The sequence below is a fragment of the Melanerpes formicivorus genome, unplaced genomic scaffold (assembly GCF_026170545.1).
Source record: "Melanerpes formicivorus ecotype bairdi unplaced genomic scaffold, bMelFor1.0.p_v2 SCAF_18, whole genome shotgun sequence".
Lineage (NCBI taxonomy): Eukaryota > Metazoa > Chordata > Aves > Piciformes > Picidae > Melanerpes > Melanerpes formicivorus.
Window position 1 is genome coordinate 15,334,885 of NW_027142370.1, and position 20,985 is coordinate 15,355,869.

Consider the following 20,985-nt stretch of genomic DNA (forward strand, 5'->3'; position numbering starts at 1 on the left):
TTTCACTGTCCCCAGGGGTGGTCAAAAAAGTGTAGACATGGCACTTCAGGGCATGGTTTAATGGTCATGGTAGTATTTGGTTGATGGTTGGACTCCATGATCTTAGAAGGCTTTTCCTACCAAAGCAGTTCTATTGTTTCACATGATCTTGCTAATGGACCTCTTACTCTAAAGCACAAAATTCCATAGAAATAAAGAGGTCCAGCTGAGAATTAAAACAGTTATGCATAAAGCCACCAGGATCTGAAACAATGTAAGGTACTTCAGAAATGAATAACATCTCAGTATTAATGAAGGCATTGGGGGTTTTGTTATGGGTGGAAATGCACAATTCCACAGGTTAGGACAGCAAAGCTTCTTCATTTTGCAAAGCTCAGAGTACAGGGCTGAGCCTGATTACTAATCCACATAGTGGACATGGTTAGTACAAGGGAAAAATGAAGTGGGGGAATGAAAATGGACAGGTAAGTGGATGTTCTGGAGTCTCTGTATGGCTTCTCAGGAGATTGTTCTCAATCTATAGAGGATACAAAACTCTCGACAGTGAGGCAAGATTTAGTTCAGTTTGCTAGTAAGGAAATAATCCCCATGGGTTTCTGTCCACCAGCACCGAAGATGCTGTATCATTTCTCATGGATGCAATTCTTTCATTCTAGACAAGGCTCAAGAAGGAGAGAGAGAGAGGTCTGAAATGGCCTGCTTGCTGAAAACCTGATGCTCATGCTGTTGATTTCATTGCAGGTTGCAAATCTGGCCTGTTCAATCTCAAATAACGAAGAAGGTGTGAAGCTAGTCCGCATGGCAGCAACACAGATTGATAGTCTGTGCCCACAGGTGAGTAACAGTCCTGCTGAGAAAGGGCTTGAGCATTAAAAAGCTTTGGTTAGCTGATGGGAAAACAGCCTAGATGAAGATCACCATGAGAGTGGTGAGACCCTGGAATGGGTTGTCCAGGGAGGTGGTTGAGGCCCCGTCCCTGGGGGTGTTTAAGAGCAGGCTGGATGAGGCTCTGTCCAGCCTGATCTAGTGTGGGGTGTCCCTGCCCATGGCAGGGGGGTTGGAACTAGATGACCCTTGTGGTCCCTTCCAACCCTGAATGAAACTATGAAACTATGAAACTATGAAGATTGCAGCCTTGCCTTTGTCATTACATGGTTGCCTGCTGTCCACCAGCTGCGACAAACACATTCATCTCTCGGGACCTGCATTTCAAACGAGGTGCAGTGCTGGGGGTTTAATGCAATCTGTACACTACTTTTTCTCTCCCTTGTGAAAAAAAATGTTGCCACTCCTGGTAAGAAATTGTCTAGCTGAAGGGGTTCTTTCTCACTGGCAGGGTGGTTGAACTAGGTGTCTTTGAAGGTGCCTTCCAAGCTAGGTCATTCATTCTCTGGTTGTGTGACTGTCCATAACAGGTAATAAATGCTGCCCTCACGCTGGCTGCCAGACCCCAGAGCAAAGTGGCCCAGGACAACATGGATGTCTTCAAAGATCAGTGGGAGAAACAAGTGAGAGTTCTCACTGAAGCTGTTGATGACATCACTTCAGTGGATGATTTCCTCTCTGTTTCAGGTACTGGGATCAAAAGACCCTGCTAAAAATGTACTCCTAAATTAATGGGTTGGAGCAGATCAAAAGGATAATTGCTAAAGCATTGTTGGCCCTTTAGCCTGTCCATCCTGGAATGCTGATCTTCTGCACTCAGCAGGGGCAACCATGCCATGGCAATTAAGCCCTGGTAGCAATGGTTAGCTTTACATCTCCCAGAAAACAGCCTCCTATTTGTGCTTCTATTTCTAGAGATGTTTTGTTTCAGCTTGGGCACAAAGGAGGATTTTTGCCACCTTTTAAAAATGCATTCCAGACCTGTGACAGGCTGATGGTGTCTGCAATGATTGTTGGAGCCCTTGGGCAGTTGGAGGCAAGAGCAGAAAAGATGAACTTTATTCTGCAGCTTTGCTCAGACCATAGAATCAGCAATGTCTAAACTGTGGAGCAGATCTACAGAATCACAGAATCACCAAGGTTGGAAGAGACCTCAAAGATGATTGAGTCCAACCTGTCACCACAGACCCCATGACTAAACCATGTCACCAAGTGCCACATCCAGTCCCCTCTTGAACACCTCCAGGGATGGGGACTCCACCACCTCCCTGGGCAGCACATTCCAAAGACGAATGGTTCACTCAGTGAAGAACTTTCTCCTCACCTCCAGCCTAGACTTCCCCTGGCACAGCTTGAGACTGTGTCCTCTTGTTCAGGTGCTGGTTGCTTGAGAGAAGAGACCAACTCCCTCCTGGCTACAACCACCTTTCAGGAAGTTGTAGACAGCAATGAGATCTCCCCTGAGCCTCCTCTTCTTCAGGCTAAACAATCCCAGCTACCTTACAGTTCTGATCATCTGCACCAAGTTACCAGGTCATGAGGAGAGATAAGAAGAAGGGAAATAGGCAAATGATGCCTGACTCCCATCTGAGTGTGTTGTCAGGACATGACCAGTGTGTACATTTCTGGAGAGCCACTAAGCAGTTCTGGTTCCCAGTTATCAGTGTAGCAATTCAGACAGAGAGAAGTAGTCAAGTAGTATGAAAAACAACTCTTTGCACTTCTCTGGCTTTACTGGGAAGAACTACAATGCAAAGCAAGTTCTGTGAGAACAGCCAGGAACAGTTCAGGGAGAGCAGCCAGGCAGAAAGGGACCTGGGGGTACTGGTTGACAGCTAGCTAAACATGAGCCACCAGTGTGCCCAGGTGGCCAAGAAGGCCAGTGGCATCCTGGCCTGCATCAGAAATAGTGTGGCCAGCAGGAGCTGGGCAGTCAATGTGCCCTGTACTCAGCACTGGTCAGGCCATGCCTTAAGTCCTGTGTCCAGTTCTGGGCCCCTCAACTTAAGAAGGATATTGAGACTTTTGAATGTGTCCAGAGAAGGGCAACAAGGATGGGGAGGGGTCTCCCTGTGAGGAGAGGCTGAGGGAGCTGGGGTTGTTTAGCCTGGAAAAGAGGAGGCTCAGGGGAAATCTCATTGCTGTCTACAACTACTTGAAGGGAGGTTGTAGCCAGGTGGGGGTTGGTCTCTTTTCTCAGGCAAGCAGCACCAGAACAAGAGGACACAGTCTCAAGCTGGGCCAGGGGAAGTTTAGGCTGGAGGTGGGGAGAAAGTTCTTCCCAGAAAGAGAGATTGGCCATTGGAATGTGCTGCCCAGGGAGGTGGTGGAGTCACCATCCCTGGAGGTGTTCAAGAGGCGATTGGGACTTGAAAACATGGCTTAGCTAGTCATGAGGCATTGGGTGATAGGTTGGACTTGATGATTTCTGAGATCTTTTCCATCCTTGTTGATTCTGTGATTCTAACAGACAAAGTATCTTAGCTCTTACATAAAGAAGGGATGGAGATGGGTATGATACTGACTCTTTGGGTCACAGTCTTTGCTCCATCTTCCTTGTAAAGTGCTAAAACTTATGGCAGAGTGTGTTGCTATAATCTAGTCATACACAATGAACACTGTAATTGCTAAGTGCTGCATGTCTTGGGTTAATTGTCTGCTGCAGAAAATCCATTTTCCTGTTATGCTTTGAAAGAAGTGGATTTTACTGTTGGGACTAAGGACATGGAATGTGCCAAGCGTGCTGAGCTTGCTCTCACATCACAGTTAGTCTTATGGTTCATGCTGCATTCTTTTCCCTGACATTTCCCTAAGTTTCCTAATGAAAGTTTAAGATGTTTGGAGGAAAAAGAGAAAAAATATCCTTTACAAAATTGTTTAATTTTCTGTTTTGCCCTCCCCTCTGTGCTGTTTGGTTGTATCCCACCTTTACTAGTAGCAGGGAGATGGTCTGGTTCATATAATTGCACTCCACTGTTCAACTCCACTGCTGGAGTGGTTGCTGGAAGTCGTGACAGTAAAATGAAATTGAACTCTTAATAGAAGGGTACTTCAGAGTCTGGTAGCAGATAGAGTTTTGTCTGAGATTTAAAGCTGGCAAACACTTCAAGAGATCTAATCCTACAGGGAAAGGGCAGGGCAGGCCAAGCTGTAAGCTGCAGACCCAGTCCGTGAGCCAAAGAGACAGCAAACTTACTGCCATGGCCATTTGGGTGTTTGAGAGCTGTGCTCACTCAAAGCACTTGCATCCATAAACCCAGCAGTTACTGGAATGGATGATATTGAGAGGGTAGATTTATACTACTAAGAGGGGAGATTTAGGCTGGATATTAGAAAGAAATTCTTGACAGTAAGGGTGGTGAGACACGGGAATAGGTTGCACAGGGAGGTTCTGGATGCCCCCTCCCTGGAGGTGTTCAAGGCTGGATGAGGTCTTGAGCAACCTGGGCTAGTGGAAGGTGTCCCCACAGCAGGGAGGTTGGCACTAGATGATCTTCAATGTCCCTTCCAACCCAAACCATTCTATGAATCTCTGTTCTTATATTATGTTTATCTCAAATCATATTTTCTCCTGTCACAGTTTTGCCATAGATCCAAACATTTTGCTGGTCGATGGCAGGCTGAACATGAGCCTGTAGTGTGCCCAGGCAGCCAAGAGGGCCAATGGCATCCTGGCCTGCATCAGGAACAGTGTGGCCAGCAGGAGCAGGGAGGTCATTCTCCCCCTGTACACTGCACTGGTTAGGCCACACCTCGAGTCCTGTGTCCAGTTCTGGGCCCCTCAGTTTAGGGAGGAGGTTGACTTGCTGGAACGAGTCCAGAGAAGGGCAACAAAGTTGGTGAGGGGTTTGGAACACAGCCCTGTGAGGAGAGGCTGAGGGAGCTGGGGTTGCTTAGCCTGGAGAGGAGGAGACTTAGGGGTGACCTTCTTGCTCTCTACAACTACCTGAAGGGAAGTTGTAGCCAGGCAGAGGTTGGTCTCTTCTCCCAGGCAACGAGCACCAGAACAAGAGGACACAGTCTCAGGCTGCACCAGGGGAGGTTTAGGTTGGAGGTTAGGAAGAAGTTCTTCACAGAGAGAGTGATTGCTCATTGGAATGTGCTGCCCAGGGACGTGGTGGAGTCACCATCACTGGAAGTGTTCAGGAGGAGACTTGATAGGGTGCTTGGTGCCATGGGTTTATTGATTAGATGATGTTGGATGATAGGTTGGATTCGATGATCTTTAGAGTCCCTTCCAACCTGGTTTTGTTCCATTCCATTCCATTCCATTCCATTCCATTCCATTCCATTCCATTCCATTCCATTCCATTCCATTCCATTCCATTCCATTCCATTCCATGGTAGCTGAGAAGTATTTCAGTTGGGTTTAGATTTTTTTTTCACTGATGTCCATAGAGATATCTCTTGAAAATGCCAGAACATCTCATGGATCCAGAGAGCCTTTTGCTGTAAACTTGGAAGCCTCAGCTTACCCAGGGTGGTTTTATTTTTGGATGTTGAACTAGTGTCTGGTTAAATGTGCCTCCTCTGCATGGTGAGTGTCACACTTACAGGTTGGACTCAATGATCTTTGAGGTCTCTTCCAACCTTGGTGATACTGTGATACACTTGATGGTGTGTTTTATTTACCCACTGGCTGTTTGAATCCATACAGAGCTTCTTGTTGAGCAAAATTTGGCTATGATGTGGTAAAGAAAATGATGATGGTGTGGAGGAAATAGTGAAGAAATGGTTTAGCAAAGCTAGCTATTTATTTATTTTACATGTGGGTAGCGAGGTTTTTTGAAACAAAGAATTTTGCCTTGCAAGTTGCTCACGTTCCCCGCTCAGGGGACATTCAGTTTGCAGTGTTTTTTACAGTTTAAGATTTTAAATCATGGAAAATATTTCAAAAACTCTTAAATGAACTAATCCTGGGAGCCTTAATAGAGGAGATGAGCCTCTCAATCGATTCTTCTGTTGCTAACAATAATTAGCACAAAGCAGCTGGTGGACTGATTGATTCAGGTTTACTTGTTACTACCACAAACAAAAGCATCTCCTTGAGTGTGACCAGCAGGACCAGGCAGTGATTGTTTCCCTGTACTCAGCACTGGTGAGGCCACACCTTGTGTGCTGCATTCAGTCTGGGGGTCCTCACTACTGGAAGAACAATGGAGTGCTTGAACAGGTCTAGAGATGAGCAATGAAGCTGGTGAAGGGTCTGGAGAACAGGTCTGGTGAAGAGCAGCTGAGGGAACTGGGGCTGTTTAGGGTGGAGGAGAGTGAGAGGAGACCTTCTCACCCTTCACAATTCCCTGAGAAAAGGTTGGAGTGAGGTGGGTATTGGCCTCTTCTCCCTAATATCAGGTGATAGGATGAGAGGAAATGGTCTGGAGTTGCACCAGGGAAGGTTTAGATTGGATATTAGAAGAAACTTCTTGACTGAAAGGATTCTCAAGGACTGGCACAGGCTGCCCAGGGAGGTGGTTGAATCCCCATCACTAGAGGTATTGAGAGGAGGCAGAGATGTGGTGCTGAGGGATGTGGTTTAGCACCAGCCTTGGTAGAGCTAGAGAATGGTTGGATGGAATGATCTTAAAGGTCTTTCCCAACCAAAATGATTCTGTGATTCTGTTTTCAGTGTAGTGGTGTCTGCAGCAGAGAAGTAAGTTGTTGTTTGTGGACTCTCTCAGCGTGAGTTTGCTCAAATATGAAATTCAGTCCTGGTTTTATTATTGAAATTAATCTGAACTGTACTGGCTACAGGGAAATGATGTCTGACCTAGTCAAAATCTCCTTCATCCTTTCACATTATCTGCGAAGGCAAGACGACTACATAAAGCGTGACAGGCAGCACGTGATTCTGAGGCAAGAGCGAAACCCGGCAACGCAGCTCCCCAGATTTCAATACAGCTACTTGATATTTCATCATCTGAGCAGACTGGCTGTTGTCAGCTCTTCCTTCAGAATATGCACAGTCACATATCATTATACTGCGTGTCATGAAAAATTCACAGCTTCATCTCTGCCATCGGGGGAGTAGAGGAGATGAACTGCTCGTGCACAGGCTCCCTGCTATCTCCAAAGGCCGTTTGCCGTTGTCATTTCAAAATGATTCATTTTCTTTCCCAGCTTCTTTCAGCACAAACCAACCAAACGTATGAAATGTTCATGGGAATGTGCAAATGTGCCTTCAGAAAACTGCTCAGCTGTTTATCAGAGCACCTGCATCATATCTGACCATTTCCCCCCACCACCACCTTTTTCTGTTTCACTTGCATTCTAATGAAATCCAGCATGAAGTTTGAAACTCATGTGACTGTTATCGAGAGAATTACAGGGTGGGACTCGTGGTATAGGTGAAAGGACATAGCCCATTCCCTTTTAAAGATAAATATCACAGCTGGGATTTTTTTCTCCTGTTCTGTGGCATGGCATCACAGAATGGTGTTTATTTTGCAGTCCTGGGCAAGGACAGATGTCAATTTTTCATCCTAGTGACATTTGCTTTGTGCCCAAATGAAGTGAGCTTTGCTGTGAGGAAGAACGGTTGTAGGCAGGCGGAGGTTGGTCTCTTCTCCCAGGCAACTAGCACCAGAACAAGAGGACACAGTCTCAAGCTGAACTAGGGGAAGTTTAGGCTGAAGGTTAGGAAGAAATTCTACACAGAGAGAGTGATTGCCCTTTGGAATGGGCTGCCTGGAGAGGTGGTGGAGTCACCGTCCCTGGAGGTGTTTAGGAAGAGACTTGATAGGGTGCTTGGTGCCATGGGTTAGTTGATTAGGTGGTGTTGGATGATAGGTTGGACGCAATGATCTTGAAGGTCTCTTCCAACCTGGTTTACTCTAAATTCCAAATGAGCCTTTATTTATCTATCTATCTATCTATCTATCTATCTATCTATCTATCTAGTTATTTATTTATTTCCCCCCCTCCCATGTTCCAGAAAACCATATTCTGGAAGATGTGAATAAGTGTGTGATTGCTCTCCAAGAGGGGGATGTCGATACGCTGGACAGAACCGCGGGTGCCATCCGAGGCCGTGCAGCCAGAGTCATCCACATCATTAACGCAGAGATGGAAAACTATGAAACTGGAGTTTATACTGAGAAGGTGCTGGAAGCTACCAAGCTGCTCTCTGAAACAGGTAAGCATGCCTGAAATGTTGTTTGGTATGAAATGGCTTACAACTTTCAGTTGCTTCTCTGAGCCCTCTGAGTCAGAGGGAAACCTGTGCTTGAAAACAAGAGGTGAACAAATTAATGACCATTATTTCTCTGTTGTCCTCTCTCTGCTGCAGCAGAAGTCACACTGGCAAAAGCTATGCAATACAAGGGATTCAGTAGCCCATCAAGCCTAGGATATTTCATCAAAGTTTCAATAATTTGAGTAAATGTCCAGTTCTGGAGTCCCTGTTACAAGAAGGACATGAATGTACTGGAATGTGTTCAGAGAAGGGCCATGAGGATGAGCAGAGGGCTGGAGCTCCTCTCCTATGAGGACAATCTGAAAGAGTTGGGGATGTTCAGTCTGGAGGAGAGAAGGCTCCAAGGAGACTTTCTCATGGCCTTCCAGTATCTGAAGAGGGCTACAAGAAAGCTGGGGAGGGACTTTTGAGGGTGTCAGGGAGCGATAGGACTGGGAGGAATGGAGCGAAACTAGAAATGGCTAGATTGAGATTGGATGTTAGGAAGAAGTTGTTCCCCATGAGGGTTGTGAGACACTGGCACAGGTTGCCCAGGGAGGTGGTGGAAGCCTCATTCCTGGAGGTTTTGAAGGCCATGCTAGATGTGGCTGTGAGCAACCTGCTGTAGTGTGAGGTGTCCCTTGCCCATGGCAGGGGGGTTGGAACTGGCTGATCCTTGAGGTCCCTTCCAGCCCTAACAATTCCATGATTCTATAAATAATGCACAGCCTTTTCTTCAGGTTCTTTCCAAGGCAGCTGATTGTGTATTTTGTGTCTGTAGCAGATCACTGCAGATGTTACTCTGTGGTCTGTGCAGGAGGATGTACTGAGTGGAACCTCAAGTCGTGTTTCTAAACAAAGCCCTTTTTGATACGGTTGAGCAACTGAAAATGTGTCAGCTGATTGACAGGGGAGAAAATCCTGCTAGCTTCTGTAAGTTAAATAGGTTCTCTAAAATAATAAATGGATTATGTAACATAATAAATAGATTCTGGTAAAAAAAAAAAAATAAAGAGGTTGTGGAAAAAAAAAAAATAGAAAGAAATAGGTTGTGTGAAATAAAATTAGATTCTGTACAAAAATAAATAGATTCTGTAGAATAAATAATGTAGAATAAATAATGTAGAATGAATAATGTAGAATGAATAATGTAAAGGAAATAGGTTTAAGACCAAATTGACTTAAAAAGAAATGGACTTTAAAAGAAATTGATTTAAGAATAAATTGATTTAAGAATAAATTGATTATATATAATAAATAGATTATTCAAATATATGGAAGTCTACTAGATGGGTAGCCTGGGGAAAAAAATGACTGATTTTAGGGGGTTTTAACCCATTTTTTTTCCTCCAGGAAGCAGGGGTTGGATTCATCTAAGTGTAGGTGATTATGTCTCAGGTGCTCATTTTAGACTCCCTTATACTCAGCTTTATCTGTTGCTATGCATGTCTGAATTGTTCAGTGCAGGCAGTGCTATCAAGTGCTCTCATCTTAAAGCAGTGATCTACATTTGTTCAGATGAATCATTCCATGGTGCTCAGGCACTAGGTCTCCACTTGCTGCAGCAGGGACCAGCTACGATGTAGCTGCACATAGTATCACAGTATAACCAAGGTTGGAAGAGACCTCGAGGACCATCGAGTCCAACCTGTCACCACAGACCTCATGACTAGACCATGGCACCAAGTGCCACATCCAATCCCCTCTTGAACACCTCCAGGGACGGTGACTCCCAAGCTGGTCCTCCCCTATCTATCTGCACTCCCTTTTCTGGGCTTTAAAACCATTAAGAATATTTTAGGAGGAACAAATGAGAATGAGGCAGTTCAGGACAGAGCAAATAAAGCATTCAGACAAAACGATCAGGCATCTCCCTGTGAGACCTTAAAGCAAAACCTCTTGTAGCTCTGGGTTAGCTCTGAGCAAAGAAACCAACAAAATGAACAAAAATATATGTTGGAATGATTTCATATTACTTGTTGCATTATGGTTGTCCCCAGCTTATTATCCTTTAGACTTGATAGGGACACCAAGCCCTAATTGCACAGATGAATCCCAATGACCAATATCCAGAATATCTTCTTTGTCTGACCTTTCATTGTGGTTGTTTGGAAATTATAGCTAAAGTGTGGACCCTTGAGATTATGATTAAGCAGTTATGCCTTGGCACTTGTAGCTTCACACCTATCTGTAGAAATTAACTTTCACAGACTCTTTGCTGTGAGCTGCAGAGAGATATTTGGGGGGGCAGAAATCAGAAATAAGTAACATAACAGAACCATAGAATTGTCAGGGTTGGAAGGGACCTCAAGGATCAGCCAGTTCCAAGCCCCCTGCCATGGGTAAGGACACCTCACACTACAGCAGGTTGCCCAGAGCCACATTCAGCCTGACCTTAAAAACCACCAGGGATGAGGCTTCTACAACCTCCCTGGGAAACCTGTGCCAGTGTCTCACCACTCTTACAGTGAAGAACTTCTTCCTGACATCTAATCTAAATCTCCCCTCCACTAGCTTGGATCCATTGCCCCCAGTTCTATCACTATCTGTTACCCTAAAAAGTCCCTACCCAGTCTTCTTGTAGAAACCAGAACAAAAGTGTGCCCAGGCAGCCAAGAGGGCCAATGGCATCCTGACCTGCATCAGGAACAGTGTAGCCAGCAGGAACAGTACACTGCACTGGTTAGGCCGCACCTTGAGTCCTGTGTCCAGTTCTGGGCCCCTCAGTTGAGGAAGGAGGTTGACTTGCTGGAGCGTGTCCAGAGAAGGGCAACAAAGCTGATAAGGGGTTTGGAACAGAAGCCCTGTGAGGAGAAGCTGAGGGAGCTGGGGTTGCTTAGCCTGGAAAGGAGGAGACTCAGGGGTGACCTTCTTGCTCTCTACAACTACCTGAAGGGACATTGCAGACAGGTGGATGTTGGTCTCTTCTCCCAGGCAACTAGTACCAGAACAAGAGGACACAGTCTCAGGCTGCGCCAGGGGAGGTTTAGGCTGGAGGTTAGGAAGAAGTTCTATACAGAGAGAGTGATTGCCCATTGGAATGGGCTGCCTGGGGAGGTGGTGAAGTCACCGTCATTGGAAGAGACTTGATGGAGTGTTTGGTTGCATGGTTTAGTTGATCAGATGGTGTTGGATGATAGATTGGACTTGATGATCTTGAAGGTCTCTTCCAACCTGGTTTTGTAATTTCTATTCTATTCTATTCTATTCTATTCTATTCTATTCTATTCTATTCTATTCTATTCTATTCTATTCTATTCTGTCCTATCCTATCCTATCCTATCCTATCCTATCCTATCCTATCCTATCCTATCCTATCCTATCCTATCCTATCCTATCTTATTCCATTCCATTCCATTCCATTCCATTCCATTCCATTCCATTCCATTCCATTCCATTCCATTCCATTCCATTCCATCCTATCCTTATTCTATTCTTATTCTATTCTATTCTAACTTCAATCAGGATTTTTCAGACTGTTTACAAAGGCATTGATTAGTATTTCTCTGTGATAGTTGATCTTAAAAAACAGAAGAAGGAGAAAAAAAAAGAGACAGAATTTACTGACTCATTTTGTCACCCTAGGATGAAGTGGTGAAAATGGTATTTCGAGCTCTCAACACCGTTCTTTGCCCTGCCTGTACTCAGCCTTCTCCTCCAGAACTGCTCCCTGCGTAGACATCCCTGTAGCTATGGATATAGAGATATGGATGCCTATGAATACAGACATATATTTATACATCCACTCTATCATCACCTTGAGATGCTGGGCAGGTTTTTCAAACACTCAGGAGTGCTGAGGGTGACTTTATTTAGAGCCAGGCTGCACCCACAAAGAAACACATCCAAATACCGGTGCGAAGCTCAGTGATGTCGTTTTCCTCTCTTTCCTCCCTATTTTTAACTGAACCTTTACTTATCTTAAAGATGAAGTGCTTTGGAAAGCTGAAAACCCCACAATTAGTGAAATGACAAAGGCAAGCAAATAAGCACATTACATTTCTAATCATATTTTACTATCAGCTCAGGAAAGGAATATCTCCGTTAAGCCTCTTTTTTTTCCCCAGGGATTTCATGTTGCTTTATGACAATTGGGCTAGATCAACAGATCGAGCAGAGAGTGCAGAAATATGGATACAGTATCACACAGTATCACTAAGGTTGGAAGAGACCTCAAAGATCATCGAGTCCAACCTGTCACCACAGACCCCATGACTAGACCATGGCACCAAGTGCCACATCCAATCCCCTCTTGAACACCTCCAGGGATGGTGACTCCACCACCTCCCTTGGCAGCACATTCCAATGACAAATTACTCTCTCTAGAAAGAACTTTCTCCTCACCTCCAGCCTAAACCTCCCCTGGCGCAGCTTGAGACTGTGTCCTCTTGTTCTGGTGCTGGGTGCCTGGGAGAAGAGACCAACCCCTTCCTGGCTACAACCTCCCTTCAGGTAGTTGTAGAGAGCAATGAGGCCTCCCCTGAGCCTCCTCTTCTCCAGGCTAAACAACCCCAGCTCCCTCAGCCTCTCCTCACAGGGCTGTGCTCAAGGCCTCTCCCCAGCCTCATTGCCCTTCTCTGGACACATTCAAGAGTCTCAATGTCCTTCTTAAACTGAGGGGCCCAGAACCGGACACAGGAATCAAGGTGTGGCCTAACCAGTGCTGAGCACAGGGCACAATGGCTTCCCTGCTCCTGCTGGCCACACTGTTCCTGATGCAGGCCAGGATGCCATTGGCCTTCTTGGCCACCTGGGCACACTGCTGGCTCATGTTTAGGAGGGTGTCAATCAGCACCCCCAGGTCCCTCTCTGTTTGGCAGCTCTCCAGCCACTCTGACCACAGCCTGTAGCACAGAATGGGGTTATTGTGGCCAAAGTGCAGCCCCTGGCACTTGAATGTGTTGAATGCCATCCTGTTGGACTCTGCCCATCTGCCCAGTCCGTCAAGGTCCCTCTGCAGAGCCCTTCTACCCTCTAACAGCCCTTCTACCCTCTTTTGGAAAGAGAAACACCTTGCTAATACGTGTTTGTGGTTGTATTTTTGGTGTTGATTTGTGTGTTGGTTTGTGGGTTTTATTTCTGGGGGGGGGGGAGAAAATCTTTAAGGCAAGTGCCATTAGTAGGTTCTGTGAACTTGAAACTATGCAAACCTTTCTTCCATAACTTCTTCCATCTTCAAGTTTTGTTTGTTTCTTGTTTTAATTTACAGCCTTTGGAATGTATGGGATGGGTTGTTTTATGTGGGGTTTTTTTTAGTGTTTTAGTGCTTTCTTGCCTGTGCTTGACTAACCCCCTGCCTTTATAGCCAAGTACTTGGTAGAGGCTCGATTCTTCTCTCTGACAGCAGGATTCAGCAGTGACATATTGGTTATTGTCCTTTTAAAATTGGATACTTTTATTTTCCTTTAAAAGCCAAATAAAAACTTGACTCTCACTTGCTGACTTTCTAATAAATCAAAGATGAAAACTATAAAACTGCAGAGCCTACAGGGCTTGCTGGGAGCAAGCACAAACCTGATAGATTTTAGTGGATGCTAATTGTGTGCAGGAGCAAACCAGAGCTTCAAAGTTTAATTTTTGTTGGTTGCTTTTGGGGGAATTGTGAAGTTTTGCCCATATCACAGTATCACCATGGTTGGAAGAGACCTCAAAGATCATCAAGTCCAACCTGTCACCACAGACATCATGACTAAACCATGGCTCCAAGTGCCACATCCAATCCCCTCTTGAACACCTCCAGGGATGGGGACTCCACCACCTCCCTGGGCAGCACATTCCAATGACCAATGACTCTCTCAGTGAAGAACTTTCTCCTCACCTCCAGCCTAGACTTCCCCTGGCACAGCTTGAGACTGTGTCCCCTTGTTCTGGTGCTGGTTGCCTGGGAGAAGAGACCAACCCCTTCCTGGCTACAAACTCCCTTCAGGGAGTTGTAGAGAGCAATGAGGTCACCCCTGAGCCTCTTCTTCTCCAGGCTAAGCAACCCCAGCTCCCTCAGCCTCTCCTCACAGGGCTGTGCTCAAGGCCTCTCCCCAGCCTTATTGCCCTTCTCTGGACACGACCACAAACCTCATGACTAGACATATCTTGAGCTTGGTTTGCTGAAGTGACTCCCCCAAGGACTCCCTGGGGATAGCCTCAGCCCTGGGCATCAGGCATCTCCACACTGGGACAGGGATGCCTTCAGGCCAGGCAGGGATGTCAGCTTACAGGTGGGAGTCAGGATCAGGCCCGCTGAGGGAAACCAGGGCCAGACACAGCCCAGGGATTGGCAGGCAGGGCCATCCTCAAGGCTGCTATTAAATGCTGTCTTGGTATTCAGCATTTGTAGAGAACTGTGAAATTACCCTGCTACAGATGGTCCGTGAAAGAAACGGGAAGGGGAGAAGGATGGAAAAGAGAGGAGAAAGAAAAGGTTAAAGGCAAAGAAAAATTCAAGAAGCAAGGGAGGAGTGTAAGAGAAAAAAGAGAGCACAGTTTCTGTTTGAACATGGAGATCTCCTGCTCAGCACCCTGTCCTTGCAGTGTCTGAGGCCACCTGAGAGTATCCCACAGCCATTAATAAGGAAGGCTGCTCAGCAATTGCTTGAGCAGCTGTAACAATGAAGGAAAGGATGAGGTTCTGAGTGGGTAAAAAGAATTGTTCATAGAAAGAAAGTAAGGAGCCAGGACATGGAATGCTATTTTTCAGGATTTCTGAGATGCAGGGAGGAGAAAGAGCTGTGACATTCTTTAAAGGTCAGAGGGCTGAATTTAGATTGGAAAAATCAGAGTAGACTTTGCAGGGTTATAATGAAGGGGGGGTGGGGATGGGAGTTGAGGGAGAAAAATCAGAGCAAATAGGACCAGAGCTGCCTGGGAAGGGCTCTGAAAACTGTCTGGTTTATACATGTATGTGTTTATATGTCTGCATCAAAAGTAGTGTGACCAGCAGAGCAAGGGAGCAGCCCTGGCAAGACCCCACCTGAAGCACTGCTTGCAGTTCTGGTGCCCCCAACAAAGTAAGGACATGGAACTCTTGGAGCAGGTCCAGAGGAGGAGGGTCGCAAAGATGATCAGAGGGCTGGAGAACCTCCCCTGTGGGGACAGGCTGAGAGAGTTGGGGCTGTTCAGCCCAGAGAAGAGAAGGCTTCAGGAAGAACTTAGAGCAGCCTTCCAGTACCTGAAGGGGGCTACAGGAGAGCCAGGGAGGGACTTCTGACAGGAGCCTGGAGAATTAGGATGAGTAGCAATGGCTTTGAGCTGGAAGAGGGGAAATTGAGACTGGAGATAAGGAAGAAATTCTTTCCAGTGAGGGTGGTGAGACACTGGAATAGGTTGTCCAGGGAGGTTGTGGATGTCCCCTTCCCTGGATGTGTTCAAGGCCAGGCTGGATGAGGCCTTGAGCAATCTGGGCTAGTAGGAGGTGTCCCTGCCCATGGTGTAAGGGTTGGAACTAGATGATCTTTAAGGTCTCTTCCAACCCCAACCATTCCATGATTCTATGCTTTTATGTTTGCATTTTTTCCCTTTCAGTTTGCATTGGGATATCTGGAAAGAGCAAGTACTGTAGTACTGGGGTTACTCACTCCTGTGAAGAACACTGGAAATTTATAATCCTCTGGTTCAGACCAGAAATTCAAGGTTTAGGGTTTGTCTTTGCAGCCTCATTTTTAAGTAGGTCACTCTCTGACTTCTGTTTTGACTCAAATTTTTCATTTTGTTTTTATCAGAATGGAGTGAAGTTGAAAATCAGCACTCCTGGTAATTCAGCAATAAGCCTGTGAGAGTTTTATCAGTGTGAGTAGGACAAACTTTAAAGATATTTATCACTAGGAAAAGGCAGCTCGATGATATTATCAAGGCTAATACTAAAATGTGGTAAAGATGGATTTTTTTTTTTCCTCAGCAGTGATGTGAAAGGAAACAAAATGCAGAAGCAGGAAGATGAATTTAAACATAGCTGTAGTCAAAAATATCAAACCTGGGGGGAGAGCTAAAAAAATGGCAGAATGGAGACTATTTAAAAAACAAACGATGCTAAATTCATGTTTCATGGGAGTTCCAGGCACTTAGAGTTGATCAGTTAGAGGGTAGAAGGGCTCTGCAGAGGGACCTCGACTGACTGGACAGATGGGCAGAGTCCAACAGGATGGCATTCAACAAGTCCAAGTGCCAGGTGCTGCACTTTGGCTACGGCAATCCCATGCAGAGCTACAGGCTGGGGTCAGAGTGGCTGGACAGCTGCCAAACAGAGAGGGACCTGGGGGTGCTGATTGACACCCTCCTAAACATGAGCCAGCAGTGTGCCCAGGTGGCCAAGAGGGCCAATGGCATCCTGGCCTGCATTAGGAATAGTGTGGCCAGCAGGAGCAGGGAAGTCATTGTGCCCCTGTACTCTGCACTGGTTAGGCCACACCTTGAGTACTGTGTCCAGTTCTGGGCCCCTCAGTTTAAGAAGGATGTTGAGACACTTGAATGTGTCCAGAGAAGGGCAACAAGGCTGGGGAGAGGCCTTGGGCACAGCCCTGTGAGGAGAGGCTGAGGGAGCTGGGGTTGTTTAGACTGGAGAAGGGGAGGCTCAGGGGAGACCTCATTGCTCTCTACAACTACCTGAAAGGTGGTTGTAGCCAGGAAGGGGTTGGTCTCTTCTCCCGGGCAACCAGCACCAGAACAAGGGGACACAGTCTCAAGCTGCACCAGGGGAGGTTTAGGCTGGAGGTGAGGAGAAAGTTCTTTCTAGAGAGAGTAATTTGTCATTGGAATGTGCTGCCAAGGGAGGTGGTGGAGTCCCCATCCCTGGAGGTGTTCAAGAGGGGATTGGATGTGGCACTTGGTGCCATGGTCTAGTCATGAGGTCTGTGGTGACAGGTTGGACTCGATGATCTTTGAGGTCCCTTCCAACCGTGGTGATACTGTGATACTGTGAAGTTATGGGTAGAATCATCCTGATTTCCAGGGGGGTTGATGAAATTATGGCTTTCATCCTGCAAAGCACAGTAGCATTTTCTTCAAAGTTTTGCTAAGCTGAGATCCAGAGGTCGAGATATTGCCAACTGAAAACGCTGCATGCATTATTAAAACAAAAGTGTTGTACAAAAGGAGCAGACAATGCCCAAAACTGTGTTCCATTAGCATTTGGTTTGATCCAAAGAGTTTTTAAACTGAGGAGGTAGTGTTCAATATGCAGAGGAGTACGGTAAGAAATCCTGTAAAGTATCTTCTAAAACAATTAAATGAGACACCTCAGAGATGAGTAAATCACCCTGGTGTCTCAAAAGCTTAAATACTATTTCTTTTTCTCTCCACTTTTAAGGTGCAAAAATAAAGCAGTGCTGAAGGAGACTGTAGTGTAATTGAATCAGATTTTTAAAGGCTTTTCATAAAGTCCTGCACACGCAGCTGCAAGGCAAATGGGTAACCACGGAGGGAAAGTTAAGGCCTTTGATGGATTAAGAGCTGGTTAGAAGGCACAAGCAAAGCACAAATAAATGACCATTTCGCAGCAGGCAGAAAGATAAATCCTGTGATGCTTCAGGGATCAGCACTGTGATGGTTGCTGATGCATTAATTAACAGGTGAAGAGGCAAAGGCAGAATCTGCCAGAAGGAAAATGCTGGCTTGGCTGGTGGGAGCAGGGGAGTTTCTTTATCAGAAAGACAATACTAGAAGATTATTTGACTTAATTTCTCTAGGTAGATGGAATAATTTAAGTTCCACTATCATAATTTAAGTTGCACTATCTACCCTGACAGGAAGGCACTGAGCTAATTTGTCCTCTCAGAAAAAAATATGGTGTCATTATGGGCAGCTGGGCAAAAGCACTCACCCCTTTCATGCCCAGCAGTCCTCACATCAGTATGTGAGATCTCAGCATGTACCTTAAGGAGGAGGTTGACTTCAGTGTCCCAGGTAGTTGTTACAGCTCTGATCTCCACAACCTAAAGACCTTCCAGAAATGTATGAAGGTCAACTGGCACCAGAAGAAGAGGACACAGTCTCAAGCTGCACCAGGGAAGGTTTAGGCTGGATGTTAGAAAGAAATTCTTCATAGAGAGAGTGATTATCCATTGGAATGTGCTGCCTGGGGAGGTGGTGGAGTCACCATTACTGGAGGTGTTTAGGAGGAGACTTGATAGGGTACTTGGTGCCATGGGTTAGTTGTTTAGGTGGTGTTGGGTGATAGTTGGACTTGATCTCAAAGGTCTCTTCCAACCTGGTTTACTTCTCTTCTGTTCTGTTCTATTCTATTCTATTCTATTCTATTCTATTCTATTCTATTCTATTCTATTCTATTCTATTCTATTCTATTCTATTCTATTCTGTTCTGTTCTGTTCTGTTCTGTTCTGTTCTGTTCTCTTCCATTCTGTTCCGTTCCGTTCCATTCCATTCCATTCCATTTCTATTCTATTCTACTTCTATCCTATCCTATCCTATCCTATCCTATCCTAGTCTATCCTACTCTACTCTGCTCTACTCTACTCTGCTCTACTCTACTCTGCTCTATTCTATAAGGATGAAAGAATTGAAGAAATTGGAGGTTTGGAGGCAAATTAACTCCAGGAGGGTTTAAAAAACAAGGAAAAAAGGGCTAGGATTGTATAATTTGCATGTGCCAGACAGCTGAGATGAGGAATATTAGGTTAATATGAAAGCAATGCCCATTTTCATAAACCACTGCTACTTAAGTTCCTGTTTAATTTATTTGTGCTTGTCTCAGAAACCTTCTCTTCTGATGTGCCTTTTTATATTTTTATTTAAAGGAGGAGGGTGGTTCTGGAGGTAGAAAAAAATTGTCAAGTGTAGAAAACAGGGAAAAAAATTGCAGTGAATATTGACTAGCTCCAGCAGAGTATGTGTGAATTGTACAATGATCTTTCAATGTAAAAGCAGTGGCATTCCTTGCAGCCCCTTGCCTACACACACCTACCTACAGGCATACACCAACTCCTCACTCAAGCCAGGAGGTGTGTTTTGCTTGAGTTACATAAGCCATTTCGTGTCCAGCAGCAGGCTACTGTGTTCTTGAGGGGGATTTTAGAAGAGCTGCAGCTAGCTGTTATTTGAAATATTAACCTGAAGGGACTCCCATTTAGTAGTAATATTGTGGGGGAGCTCGCTGCATGTGGTCTTTATTTACATAAGTAGGCAGGAGAAGAAGTGAGACTGAAGTTGATGAGATGCAAAAGTCCCCTCAGCTGTAACTCGTTCTTCTTTGTGCACTCTGTGATGCACAGCAATGACACAAGGGGAAATGGTTTGCAGTTAGGGCCAGGGTAGATTTAGGGTTGTTCAGGCTGGATGTGAGGAGGAAGTTCTTCCCCATGAGAGTGGTGAAGCCCTGGAATGGGTTGTCCAGGGAAGTCGTTGAGGCCCCATCCCTGGAGGTGTTTAAGCCCAGGCTGGATGAGGTTCTGGCCAGGCTGATCTAGTGTGGGGTGTCCCTGCCCATGGCAGAGGGGTTGGAACAAGATGATCCTTGTGGTCCCTTCCAACCCTGACTGATTGTATGATTCTATGAGAGTGGGCATTAGAAACAAGCTCTTTACTCTGAGGGTGGGGGAACACTGCAACACATGCAGAGAGATGGTGGAGGTCCCATTCCTGGAGATGTTCAAGGTCAGGCTTGATGGGGCTCTGAACAGCCTGATCTGTTTGGGGATGTCCCTACTTGCTGCAGGGAGGGTTGGACTAGATGCTCTTTAAAAGTCTCTTTCAACACAATGTGCTCTGTAATTGCTTCCCCTGCTGACCAGGAGGCAGCTGCCTGCACACACTGCTTTCCTTGGCTCTCCCCTGACATTTTCTCTCTCTCTCAATTGCAATTCAGTTGGCACAAAAGGTGATGTTTTGTTGTTTTCCTTTCATCTGTTTCCACATCTCACAGTGCTTGATAACCTAGCTCCAGACATCCCATTAACCTCTGTAAGGGACAGCCCACCTGGGCAGATGGGCAAATCCAATGTTTCCTGCAAGTGCTGCATTGCCTGTCTAGAATGCATAGCTGCTTCTACCCACAGATGAAGCAGAAGCCCTTGCTGAAGTGCCGGAAGACTTAAAACTCACAGGCCAAGGGACAGGACATGGCCATAAATTCAAGGCACCCTGAGAACTTTGGGTTTACAGTCCTCAGCTAAGGTAGCAATGTGCTGTATTGGCAGTGAAGGCTGCTGCTTCCAGTAACTGGTGTCTGCTGCAAAATCATGGAATCTTAGAAGGCATCAGGTTGGAAGGGGCCCTCAAAGGTCATCTTGTCCAGCTTGCAGTCAGCAGGGACATCACCAACTAGATCAGGTTGCCCAGGACCCCATCAAGTTTGATTCTGATTGTGTCTAGAGATAGGGCCTCAACCACCTCCATGGGCAACCTGTTCCAGTATTTCACCAACCTCATTGTGAAGAACTTCCTCCTGATGTCCAACCTAAACCTGCCCTGCTCCAGTTTCAAACCATTGCCTTTCATGCTATCACCACATGCTCTTGGAAATGGTTCCTCCCCAGCCTTCTTGTAGCTCCCCTTCAGATACTGAAATGCTGCTCTAAGGTCTCCCTGGAGCCTTCTCTTCTCCAGGCTGAACAGCCCCAACTCTTTCAGCCTATCCTCACAGCAGAGATGTTCCAGCCTTCTGATGACCTTCTTGGTCTTCTATGGACCTGCTTCAGCAGATCCACATCCTTCTTGAGCCGGGGGAAATGCTACAGGGTGTGTGGATTCATTTTCTTACATCTGTCCTTTAACTGTTTCAGTAGGAGAAAAGTGAATCAGTAAATGGGAAAAGAAGTTGTGCATGGGGTAGTGATGTGTTGTCCTTTTCTGTGCCATACCACTGAAACCAGCATCCTGCAAGTTCCGCCCTGGTTTTACTTTTCCTCTTTCCTGGGGTTTCTGGTTTCATATCCAGAACTGAGGAGGATTCCTTTTTTTACTGGTGGGTGTTTAGCTGCAGCAG

General features: G+C 45.8%; 1 protein-coding gene across 1 annotated transcript in view; it reads left to right on the plus strand.

Moving 5' to 3' along the window:
* Nucleotides 1–20,985, plus strand: part of LOC137446732 (catenin alpha-2) — a 727,090-nt gene that overhangs the window by 622,372 nt on the left and 83,733 nt on the right. The window contains exons 10-12 of the mRNA XM_068149689.1: nucleotides 742–834; nucleotides 1,416–1,572; nucleotides 7,817–8,017. Of these exons, the coding sequence (XP_068005790.1) occupies nucleotides 742–834; nucleotides 1,416–1,572; nucleotides 7,817–8,017 (451 nt within the window). The remainder of the gene's footprint in view (nucleotides 1–741; nucleotides 835–1,415; nucleotides 1,573–7,816; nucleotides 8,018–20,985) is intronic.